This window comes from Bombyx mandarina, chromosome 26, assembly GCF_030267445.1.
Source record: "Bombyx mandarina strain Sakado chromosome 26, ASM3026744v2".
In the NCBI taxonomy this organism is placed as follows: domain Eukaryota; kingdom Metazoa; phylum Arthropoda; class Insecta; order Lepidoptera; family Bombycidae; genus Bombyx; species Bombyx mandarina.
The window spans coordinates 6,310,700-6,322,858 of record NC_143232.1 but is presented as its reverse complement, the minus strand read 5'-3'; the positions used below and the strand labels follow the sequence as shown (position 1 = coordinate 6,322,858).

Below are 12,159 nucleotides of genomic sequence, written 5' to 3'. Positions count from 1 at the left end.
CCACAACGACTTCATATTCATGAGTGCGATAGATGAAGATAATCTCAATTCTCAAACTCAGAGCATAACCATCGATCATGTTGGAATCGTGTATAAAATTCTAAGCTTAATAAGCAATATTATTATTGTTGATTTTGAAAATTTATATCTCATCAGAACGTAATGTAAAAAAAAGTTACAGAATAAAATAAAATTGACAACCGATTATTTTTTACTTTCGTATTTTATCGAGCTGCAGTTCTATCCGGTCTAAACAAAATCAACTAATCAAAACTGTAATCGAACTGTGACTCGAAGCTTATTAGTCGAGATAAATAGCTTGATTCACAAGTCGAAACCCTACAACATTCGTCAATGCTCTAAAAATTATAGTAATCTACAAATCCGCAGTTGACTATAGGAGTAGTATTCGTTCATTTGTAATTTCGTAAAAATATATTATTCAGACAACGTTAACTGTGTTAAGTGTTAATAAAACAAATTATAAAACAATTCTATATGTCTTATTATATATTTCCAATATAAGATAAAGCGCAATAATGACGCATTTACAATATATGCCGGGTGACCCGAGACTTGTAGATCAATTAGTTTACGAGTTAAAATCTAAAGGAATATTCGATCAGGTAATTTATTTTTGATATGCATCTTGTAAAGGTAACATTTTCGGTACTTTTATTATTAATTCAACCCTCAAGTAGTAAAAATACTTTGTAAAATGTTATTGTAAAGTTTGACATTTCGCAGACGTCCATTCTATTGATGTAAAATCAATTAATACACGAAATATGCTATCTTTTTGCGAGTTATAAAAATTCACAAATATATTAAATGTTTACGTGACTAATACAATAGCTGGTAAATTTCATGACAGCTAAATTGTATCTCAAGTCCTTGAAAAGCAATTTTTAAAGAAATTAGACATGTTGAGTAAAATGAATTTTAGTGTTTCAATCGATTTGAGATTCTCTCTTTTAGTTTAAAGTTAACAGGAGTTATCAAATTACTTATAAAAGACATTGCAGATAGAAAATGGTTACTTAGTTTATTGTTCGGTGTTATCACCAAATCATCTTCATCTTCATCTCTATATATAAAAATGAATTGCTGTTCGTTAGTCTCGCTAAAACTTGAGAATGGCTGGACTGATTTTCTTAATTTTGGTCTTGAATTATTTGTGGAAGTCCAGGGAAGGTTTAAAAGGTAGATAAATATGAAAATGTTCGGAATTGAATAAAAATAACAATTTTGTTTTTCCTTTGATGTGTCCCCCATCTGACGGATTCCTTTTGTTGGTTTTAAGTTTATTTTATACAAAATATTAGGTCTTTTATTTATCGATTGAGGCACTACGAAGTCTGCCAGGTCAGCTAGTTATAAATAAAATTGTCATGTCACTTATTACAAACAAAAACAAGGCTGGCAGTAAAATTTACATAGGCCGTAATAGGTAATTTGTCAAAAAACATAGTTTAGTGTTTCATTAGTGCACTCAATGCAAATTTGTTTCTTCTAGTTGTAGTCTCTCTTATTGTAAATTCTAATTTTTTTATCTATTTTGTAATGTAACACATATTATAATATATAGAAAAATGTGAGCTATGATGATTTTACTCTGAATCATCTGACTGCTAAAACTGGGTTCCAAATTGGTTATATTATGACATGGTATGGCACTTGTGAAGACCTACTTGTATGAAAAACATTTTGACTTTGGTAGGTAATTATAATTAAATAAATACATTTTGTTGTAATGGACCCCCATTGGAAAATGAATTTTTCAGATATTTATCTATAAGATTGATGTAGAATTTTGTAGTAAATGCTAAGATGACATTACTAACAATTTCGCGTTTTACATTATGGTTGACCAAAGTAAATTACTTTTATTAGTTTTCTATTATTCTGGGCTGACAGCAAAGCATATATATTTGGTGTGAAAGATATGTCAACAAATAATGTCTGAAGGTAAGCAACAACCATATAAAATTTGTTTGCTATCACAGTTTCGGAAAGACTGCATTGCTGATGTAGACACAAGACCAGCATACCAAAATCTTCGTCAACGAGTTGAGAGTTCTGTATCTTCATTCTTATCGCGTCAATGCTGGAAACCCGACCTGAACAAGAATCAACTTAGAGAGAAATTGAGGAAACATATCTTGGAGTAAGTAAAAACATTTCATTTATGTTTTCAAAAAAGGTCTACATGACAAAGGTGAATGATGCCAAACACATTGAAATAAGAGATCATAATTACCTTAATTATTGGTTATCTCAATCATTATACTAAAACGCAAGACTGCTCGGCGACAGAAAAAAAAAGGGACTTTAGATATTCTATCATCTGTATGCAATGTAGTGTGCAGCCCGCCTAACCTTATATTTGTTTTGTACTTTGTTTGTATTTGTACTGCACACCCTAAATTACGACAGTATTACACGAATTGTCGATTTGAACAGTTCTCTTTTATTTTGCCTACGTCACTCCAATACAGCAAATTTATAAATAATCATTTTGTTCATCAGTTGTCCGTGACCATGATTACTTTGTAGCCATCTATGACAATTAACTATAATGTATTAAATACGTTGGAAACAATATAATGACAAAATTAAAATACAATATACATTAAAAGTTTTAATTATGTCTACTCTTGCGACAACCTAAAAAAGTATTGCCGTACATTACTACACGGCATTGAATGCATGCTTGAATCTAAGTGTCATACCTGTTAGACCAGACACAGACAAAGCTTAAACTCTTGAATGTTTTTAGGTGAAAGGGCCCTTTGTGTTCCTTGTCTGCCCTGCCTATTTCTGCCAAGTAGGATGAATGCTCAGGAAATTCTGGTTTGAAAGAAAGGATAACTGTTATGCTAAGAGATTTAGACCTAGCATTGTAACTTCACTTTGTATTTTTATGGGCTCTAGTAACCTCTTTACACCAAGGGGGCCATAAAAACCTTCGCCTCTCAATTAATAGAAACCATACTACATGCAGATGAATAATAAAAAAGCTATGAATTACTGAAATTGAATACATGTATATATTTTTAATGTTTGTAGTTACATAAAATATTTATTCATATTTTTATCTTATTTAATTTCAGTGGCAATTACTTAGAACAAGGGGTAGAAAGAATAGTAGACCAAGTGGTCAACCCAAAGGTGGCATCAGTTTTTATACCACAAGTAGAAGATTTAGTTTACAACTACCTTGGCATAGTCAGAAAGAAGCCAGTACCTGATTTGAATGAAGAGAATAAAACCAACCTTCTACCGACAGACCTCGAAGCCGTTAGTCCTGGGTCAGTACATAGTGATGATGGCAAAGATGCCACTGATACCCAAGAAGTAATGGATATCGAAGATGGAAATACTCTTGGAACTGATAATGAAACTGAGAAAAATATTCAATACCCAAACACAATTGAAATGTGTGTTTTTGAAGCGGATACCAGCATTGACAAGAGTTGCATACCGTTACCTGACGAGATATTACCAGAAAATATACCGCAACCCGAAAATAGTCCCCCCAAACTGGATTTAGACAAAATTGAACTACCCAAAGAGCCGGAAAGCATTCAGGCGTCTAAGTTTCACACTGATATGTCCGACGAGGTAGATAGGACAGATAAAGAGTATTTCAAACCTGTCGCGAGTGATGACGATGATTCTAGTTCCGATGCGTCTCTGATCAGAAATATGTCCCCATTGACACCAATTAGGAATTTGAATAACGAGAATTCTTGCGACGCCCAACAGGCTTTCGAAAACGATTCAGACGGAAAGGTAGAGGACAACAAGGAACCGTGCACTTTCAGATTCGCCTTAGATCATAAACCAGATGAGGATTCAAAAGATAACACAGAGAAGGCAGACCGCGACCAGACTAACTTGGCTTTTCAATTCAATAATCAAGTTAATATAAAACCTTTCAACACGCCGGTGTCTGATGACAGTTCAAACAGCAACAACCTTCAGATCGACTACGAAAGCGATGCAAACAGTAAAACTAATGTAGAAAATAAAATACCAGAAACTGAAAATTCTGAGGACGTAAGAAAGGAGAAAAAGGAAGAGAAGAAGAGTAGCAGTCACAAGAGTTCACATCGTTCGAGAGATTCCCACAGGCACTCTAGCAGCAGAGACAAAAGATCTGACTCTAAGTATTCCAGCTCTAGAGACAGCAGCAGGAACGATAAAAGTGATAAAAAGAGTAAAGACGATAGTAAATCTAAATCCAGTCACAGAGAGAGAGAGAAATCGAAGGACAGAAACGACAAGAAAGAGAGCAGAGACTCATCGAAACATCGGAGCTCTCACAAAAGTTCAAGCTCGAAAGATTCTAAGTCTCACAAAAGCTCTAGTCAAAGAAGTAGTAAACACGACGAGAAGAAATCATCAAGTCAAAGAGATAAAAACGATAAAAGTTCTGATAAGAGTAAAGATGGTAAGAGTCGAGATAAGAGAGATTCCAAGTCCACTTCCCATCGTTCAGATAAAGACAGAAAGAGCAGTTCTCATAAAACTGAAAAAGATAGCAAGACTGATGAAAAAAGTAAGAAAAAAGATAAAAAAGATACCGACGACCACTACAGCCTGTCTGGTCGAGGAAATGTGAACAGAAGATCTACAGACCGCGACTCGAACGACGGCAGCTCATCATCGAAAGGCTCCCATAACCCGCCCAGTTCCAAGTCCAGTGAAAGCAAGAAAGAGACCAAAGGGTCCACGTCTAAATCTGATAATACATCATACAGTGGCGATTCTACAAGCCCCAGCGATAAAGAAAACCTTAAAACCACCGAAAGCAACACAATGAATTCTAGCTTTAAGCCGGCAGTGCATGTCGACAACCGTCTCGAGCTTCCTGTGACGCCAGTTCCAAGGTTGCCCTTCGTCCCGGATGTGACAATTAAAAAACCCAAATTTGCCGCCAATTTAGAGGAAGCCAAACGATTGATGAAAATGAGGAGATTCTTGGATGAAGAACAGCGTAGGATGAACCAAGAGGCAGCCCTGCTTCTGGAGTTCCAGGCCAACGTAAGACCAAGTCTGAGTCAAGTCTACTCGAGCATACCCGGACCAGAGCTGGAATTTGCATGCATCACCAACGTGAACCACGAAACTCAGGCTGATAGTAATACAACTCAAGATTCTGACGTACTCAAAGACTTCCCTGATGACGAGCAAGGCTTTAAAGGGTTTGAATGTCCTAAAGTCAACGGGCAACGCGATCTTAGTGATGATAGTGACGTAGAAAAGGATATAAAACATTTTGAAGAGCTGAGAAACGAAACATACGAAGAGAACAAGCCGTTCTCGCAATTAGTTAACGAGATATCGGAATACAGTCGAGCGTCCGAGAGAATTAAAAATATTAACAATGAAAAGAACACCGATAAAATATACGGAAGCAACGAGAAATTGGATGAGAAATATAAGAATGATTCCGACACTTCGATCATTGATAATAACGATGGCGACAGGAGGAATCTGTTCGAAGTCACCATTATAACTGAGGAATTGTCGGAAAACGAAGACTCCAATAAAGAGGATGCCGTGGAAGAAGATCCAAGCGGTAAACCAGATGAGGAACTGTTTAATTATTTCGCTGAGCACGAAAAATACGATTCGGAAATAGAACGTCACAAATTCGACACGTTCCTCAAGAAGTACATGAAGAGACCAGAGATCATTAACAAATTCTACGTAATCAACTGCGACAGATACGTAGAAAAGATCCTGAAAGAGATCTCACAGGGTTTTGGTAATTACGAGATCGTGAATTATCACAAAAACGGTCACATAAAATTGCCGAAAAGTAATTTAATAAAAGAGGTTCATTTGCGAGACGAAGTCGTGTTGCCAGTCGAGAAAATAGATTTTGACGAATCTAAATCTAGATCGCCTATTTTGAGTCCAGTGAAATCGGAATGCTCGTTCGAGTTGTCGAGCGACTACGCGGCCAAATTAGAGGAGATGGTCAACAGAACTTCAAGACAAGAAGTAATGGAGATTATACTGGGCAGCGTAATGGAGTCGCCGAGTAAAATGCCGCAAATCGATTATTACGAGGAATCGACCATATTCTGTGACAGTTTGAAACGTAAAATGGAACCGGAGAGCCCTTCGAATATAACTGCACAAGTTCTGACGCCAAACAAGATCAGGAAACTGAGTGAATCCGATCAGATCACGTCCACAACTGAGGGTAAGGAACTTGTATTATTGTATTTTATATACCCACCACTATACTAAACCTGACACTAACTGCTTCCTGAAGTCTGTAGAGTTCTGAGAAAAAAGTTTGAAGTCTCCATTAAATTTTATAACGGTTATCCTAATCTTCAAACCAGAATCCATCGCTGATTCCTATAATAGAATTCACTTTACTCCCAGCATTTAATTTGTATAGTTGGATTACCTTTTTGAATATATTTTGTGTTTGATTCTAAATGTAATCTTCTCATAGCCAGGGCCTGGTCTGCGATATACTCTTAATGGTCAGTTTGGTATTTTAGGGTTACCAGAGCCTATAGATGACAGAACCGGAATGTAGATAGAGACCTATAAAAGCCACACCAAAGTTTCAATTGCATTGGCTTGTCCGTCTTTCAAACTGGAACCCATGATTTCTTCTTGGCGGAGATAGGCTGCACCCCCACCCCTCCTGGCTGAGCTTTTGCTGGACCACCTGTCCTGGTGAAACTGAAAAGGCCTCCGGGCCAGCAGTGATCCTTCAATCATAAAAAAAGTGACCCTATGATTGATCCTAGTTGACATTTAACCACAAGTCCAAATACCGCTGTTCTCATTTAGTAAATACGTTTTAGAAACCGAAAAACATATATCAAACAACAGAGTGCAGAACAACTCGAGATCAAAGTATTTGGGCAAAGCGAGGAGAGTCGGACTGCCTCGGCCCAAAAAAAATAGTAAGAAAAATATTTAATGTAATTTTTTTTTTTAATGAATTTGGCTCCAACGCCTTATGCTTTGTTTTTGCCAATGTCAAAGTATTTACCAAAATGACCAGTGCTTAGAGAGGAAAAAAATTACTAAATCTAAATACAAATAAATTTAGTCAGTTTTTAATGTATTTGTTAACGCTTATGACAACGGAGATGGGTGTTATTGCGAGCGAATGGTCCACCTGATGTTAAGTGGAGCCCGCCTTGAGATTTGAGGTCCTTTTCTCAAAATTTATATCTCGAGGTATTGCATAAATTATGATATGTTTTTTGCAAGTTTCATATTCATTATGCTGGGTGTATCGACAAATAGGAATTGTTGTTTGCTTGATTAACATGAGATTATTAATATAATATTACAGTAAATGAGTATATTAATAATGGACAGAATTACTGCTTTAAATTTCAAATTGTTATTTAGAACATTCTCGACAATGAGTTTAGTTCTGATGCTACAGGTTTAAAAAAGAGTGGGCCTATTTTACTATGTTTTTCACACAATGCGATTTAGCATCATGAACCATTGTCTGCATCTTCTACGTTGTCTGGTAGTCATTCTGATGCCAGAATTTAAAAAGTTCCTAAGTAGTGATTTGTTTATCTATCTATATATATAAAAATGAATCGCTGTTCGTTAGTCTCGCTAAAGCTCGAGAACGGCTGGACCGATTTGGCTAATTTTGGTCTTGAATTATTTGTGGAAGTCCAGAGAAGGTTTAAAAGGTAGATAAATATGAAAATGCTCGGAATCGAATAAAAATAACAATTTTGTTTTTCCGTTGATGTGTCCCCCGTCAGACGGATTACTTTGGTTTGTTTTAAGTTTATTTTATACAAAAGTTTAGGGCTTTTATTTCTCGATTGAGGCACTACGAAGTCTGCCGGGTTAGCCAGTCGGTTATAAAAAGTCTCGTCAATTCTGGTTGGCACAACAACTGTTTGTTTATCTCCTTTTGTTGTTGTTCCTTCACAGATCTGCCCCACAGCCCGTCCAGCGATAAGTCGGTCGAGAATTACGAACAGAACGCTCTACATTCGCCCAACGGAAAATTGAAGACGACACAGCGCGCGAAAATACAAAGATACAGTACAACTGACCTTTACAAACCGAAACTACACTATTTATCTCGTAGGAACAATATAAGACCGTGAAGTGTTTGTCATTTTTTTGTAACGTGAATACTCATGAGTGCTCACGAGAGCTCACGCCCGGGAAACGAATACCCAGGGTATTAACGTTATGACAGGTGTCGAAATGTCCTTAAATTCCCTGTTTGGTGTGTAGGCAACGTGTGCTCAAGAGTACTCACGGTTGGTAAGCTTCTGAAGTGCTCTGTAACTGTGAATATTGTTGAAGTTTCTTAAATTTTATGCGTTTTAGACTGGATATAATGTATGCTCACGAGTACTCACAGTATTAACCGTTTACTTGATTCGTTAAGGAAAATGGTTTAAATTTAAAGAATAAGTTTGAACCTGCACGTTCCGCTCTTATTTTAAATATCTAATTAAAAACGCACAGACATCAATCAACCTCCCTTGCTTGATTCGAAAAAATTATCCAATTTTAATTAATATATTTTTTTACGATAAGCATAGGAAAACGGCGGAAATTTTTATCAATTTTAAAACGTCATTTTTTATTGGTTAGATGGGTGGACGAGCTCACAGCCCACCTGGTGTTAAGTGGTTACTGGAGCCCATAGACATTTACGACGTAAATGCCGCCTTGAGATATGAGTTCTAAGGTCTCAGTATAGTTACAACGGCTGCTCCACCCTTCAAACCGAAACGCATTACTGCTTCACGGCAGAAATAGTAGACAGAAATACATTTTTTCCCATTACAATATTATTAAATACACATTCTTAGTTTTATTTAAATCTGACATTAAACTCTATAAAGATTCCGAGGTTACAATTGTTCGCACATTTAAACAATAATTAACTTATTTATTTCCAGTTTATATTCAAAATTATGATTTGGCAAACAAATGTATGCGTTTTATAGGTAGTAGGTATATCATACTTGAGTAGGTTTAATTATGGCCGAAGAAAAACTTACAAAAATATATTAGGTTCGTCAAAATTATTGCCGAATATTTGAGATTTCATTATAATTTGATGAGCCTCTGTGAACATTTATTTCGTGTTGCTCGTGTTCATTGGCTCACAGTCCGTCGTGAGCATGAGTTAATATGAGCCCCCATTTTAACGTACAGATTTTTATGTACAAAAAATATAATATTTATTGTCGTTATTAAGAGTCCAAGAGTCTACCCGCGAGTGAATCTGTTTAAATGAGATTTTATGAATAATTTTGCTTTTGATATTTGATGGGAATGGATGGGATAGTTTAATTAAGGCGCACTTCGTTAGAAGCGATACTGCATGGCTATACTAGTTAAATTTTAGGAATGTAAATAGTTTTGTGAGAGAACATTTCAAGTGTGCTCACGAATGCTCACGGTTTGTAAACCGCTGGCAGTGTATTAAAACTGTAGTCGTACCTTAAGATTCGTATTCAGGGCCGGATTTAAATTTAATGCCACTCCTGAGCACCGGAAAAAAACTCCGCCCCAATACTGAAATTTTACTTAAAATTATAGTTTATATATTTTCTTCTTCAACTTTACCAGTTACAACGGCTGGCCCACCCTTCAAACCGAAACGCATTACTGCTTCACGACAGAAATAGGCAGGGCGGTGGTACCTACCCGCGCGGACTCACAAGAGGTCCCACCACCAGTCATTACGCAAATTATAATTTTTGCGAGTTTGATTTTTATTCAACGTGGAAGTCAATCGTGAACATTTGTTGAGTACGTATTTCATTAGAAAAATTGGTACCCGCCTGCGGGATTCGAACACCGGTGCATCGTTAGATACGAATGCACTGGACGTCTTATGCTTTAGGCCACGACGACTACTTAGCTATGGTAAGGTATATCGGCATCACGCGGTATTTGCTCCCGAGATCGGAGTGTCAATTCAATTTGTCTGTATCAGTACAGATGTAGTCCTCGTCGTGGCTGAAAATCGTAAAATGCTTCTACCTTATTAGAGGGGAAAAAAATAATTGTAAATAGACATGCTTTCACAAAAACCGACTTCATATATAAAGAATAAGATATTCCAAAACAAATTGATATACACTAAAAACAATAATCATCGAAATCGGTTGGCGTGATATTGAGTTATTCATCTATTTGTCGCGCACGTACGAATGCAAATTTAAGACTTATATGGTTTTCTCATGGATACCATTATCAGAACTGGACTAAATTGTAATGGGATCACACGAGAAGCGTCAGCTTTCTAATAAAAAAAGATTCATCAAAATCGATTCACCCAGTCGAAAGTTATGAGGTAACAAACAAAAAAAACATACAGTCGACTTGAGAACCTCCTCCTTTTTTGAAGTCGGTTAAAAATATTATCATTGTAAGCAAAAGTATTGATTTAAAATTGCAGTACATTGTGTGCTTATTTTTATCAGGCTTTTTCTCTTTATTTCTGGGTAATGTGAAATGTACGGTTATAGCAAAGTTTTGAGATTGTTAATGTTGCCTTGAAAGAATATGACGTGATTTGTGAATGCTTAATTTCTTCAAAGCTCTGTAATAATGCAGCTTAGATGTGTTGTACAGTAATTACTCGTAATGCATTGTAGATTTATTTTTGAAATAAAATGTGGAGTCATGACAAGGAACGTTTTTTTGTTGATTAAATAAATAAGAATCGATTTAAAAAATATATATACATATATAAATTCGGATTTAGAATTTAATATTCCACAACTCTATATTATTTTGTAACGGAGAAAATAAATTATCATTACTAAATTTAATGTCAAATTCATTAATATTGGTTACAAGCTCGCGGGGATAACTCATGTCCGTCGAACTAACTCAAGACGATCGCTTTATCGACTTCTGCATTGGTTCACTGAAAAAGGGTGTTTTTTGTGAAGTCCTCTTAAATCAAATAGTTTTTTTGTAACTTCCCCGAATTTTTGCATCCTTGCTGAATGTCAAAACAAACATGTATCGGCTCTACAAATCTTGTCAATATTTTTTTTCTCCTACATAAGCTGGATGACTTGAGAGGCTATGCCAGCGTAACTGATGGCGTAGGTGAGCTCACGGGGCTCTAACCTGACCTAGCAAGAGCCGTGCTTCGCAGAATCTACCACCAGATCGGAAACGCGACCCACTGAGAAGATCCGGCAAGAAACTCAGTGGGCTGTTTCTATAGGTTAGAATTGTCATGAACGCGAACTAGATAATTACCGAACTTATATACGAGCAGTGAACGTTTTACGGGATCTATATGAAAAAATACACATGTCGCCATAAGTTAGGTATAAAATGTATACAATTCATGTGGCGTTTGATCAGAGCGATAAAAGTGAAGTAAATGATCGATCGATGCGTGCAAGTTATTTCCGCGCGTTTTATGATTCTGTGATAGCCACGAGAAGGAACAATTTCATTCAAGATCAGAGAAATCATTAAATCGAAAATATATACAGATAGCAATAAGTTAAAATAGATAAATGGTTTATTTATGAAATGTAAAGAAAAAGAGTTGGAAGACTTATGAAGTAATTTCATTGTTAAATTAGTTAATTAAATTTTTTATTAACAATAAGTATTATTTAATAAAGTTTTATTGTAACCCCTTTTTTTTTCTTTTTCTTTTCCAATATTTAGTAGGGGCAGTAAAATGGACCACTTCAAAATTGAGCACATTTACTAATGTTGACTTTTGGTTATTTGTAGCTATTGAAAGTTTCGACAAAAACCAGCCAAAAGATAAATGTTCGTCATTTGAGTAAGCTCACATTTAGAAGGTAATTCTCGGGTACACCACCTCCTGAGTTTGCAAGAATGGACCCATTGCAATATTAGTTGTAATAAAAATAAAAATAAAGCTTTCTATCAGTACTCAATCTTCGTATAATAAGATAGTTGCAATGTTTTTCTCTACGTCAGGAATTAAAATTAAATACCGCTGGGTCAATAATTTCTGTTAGTTCGTATTCTAAACTAATTGTAATAAATACTTCAATGTTACCTGACAATTCATATCAGAGCCACGTAAATTAGTGTTTAAACGCTTCGAAATGGCGCAGCAATGGAAAATAGTTGAAGATTCATTCTATTATTATTGTTATT

General features: G+C 35.8%; 1 protein-coding gene and 1 long non-coding RNA gene across 3 annotated transcripts in view; both read left to right on the top strand.

Annotated features, from left to right (window-relative positions):
- The window catches only part of LOC149499796 (uncharacterized), a 588,308-nt gene extending 576,643 nt beyond the window's left edge, over positions 1-11,665 (top strand). The window contains exon 2 of the long non-coding RNA XR_016325483.1: positions 8,803-11,665. This is a non-coding gene — a long non-coding RNA (uncharacterized LOC149499796). The remainder of the gene's footprint in view (positions 1-8,802) is intronic.
- On the top strand, positions 387-11,665 carry LOC114241493 (uncharacterized). 2 transcript variants are annotated; one of them, XM_089738759.1, is made up of 5 exons: positions 387-626; positions 2,007-2,167; positions 3,114-6,220; positions 6,843-6,944; positions 7,954-11,665. In XM_089738759.1, exons 1-5 carry the CDS (start codon positions 540-542, stop codon positions 8,130-8,132), a joined length of 3,636 nt encoding a protein of 1,211 aa, XP_089594885.1. In that variant the 5' UTR covers positions 387-539; the 3' UTR covers positions 8,133-11,665. The 2 variants fall into 2 exon arrangements, with proteins under 2 accessions (XP_089594885.1, XP_089594886.1); XM_089738760.1 differs by lacking the exon at positions 6,843-6,944.
- Positions 11,666-12,159: the final 494 nt, after the last annotated feature.

Coding starts and splice junctions, on each gene's coding strand:
- LOC114241493 (XM_089738759.1), top strand. CDS start 540: ATGACGCATTTACAATATATGCCGGGTGACCCGAGACTTGTAGATCAA. Junction 6,221..6,842: donor GATCACGTCCACAACTGAGG/GTAAGGAACTTG, acceptor AATACGTTTTAG/AAACCGAAAAACATATATCA. Junction 6,945..7,953: donor GCCTCGGCCCAAAAAAAATA/GTAAGAAAAATA, acceptor GTTCCTTCACAG/ATCTGCCCCACAGCCCGTCC.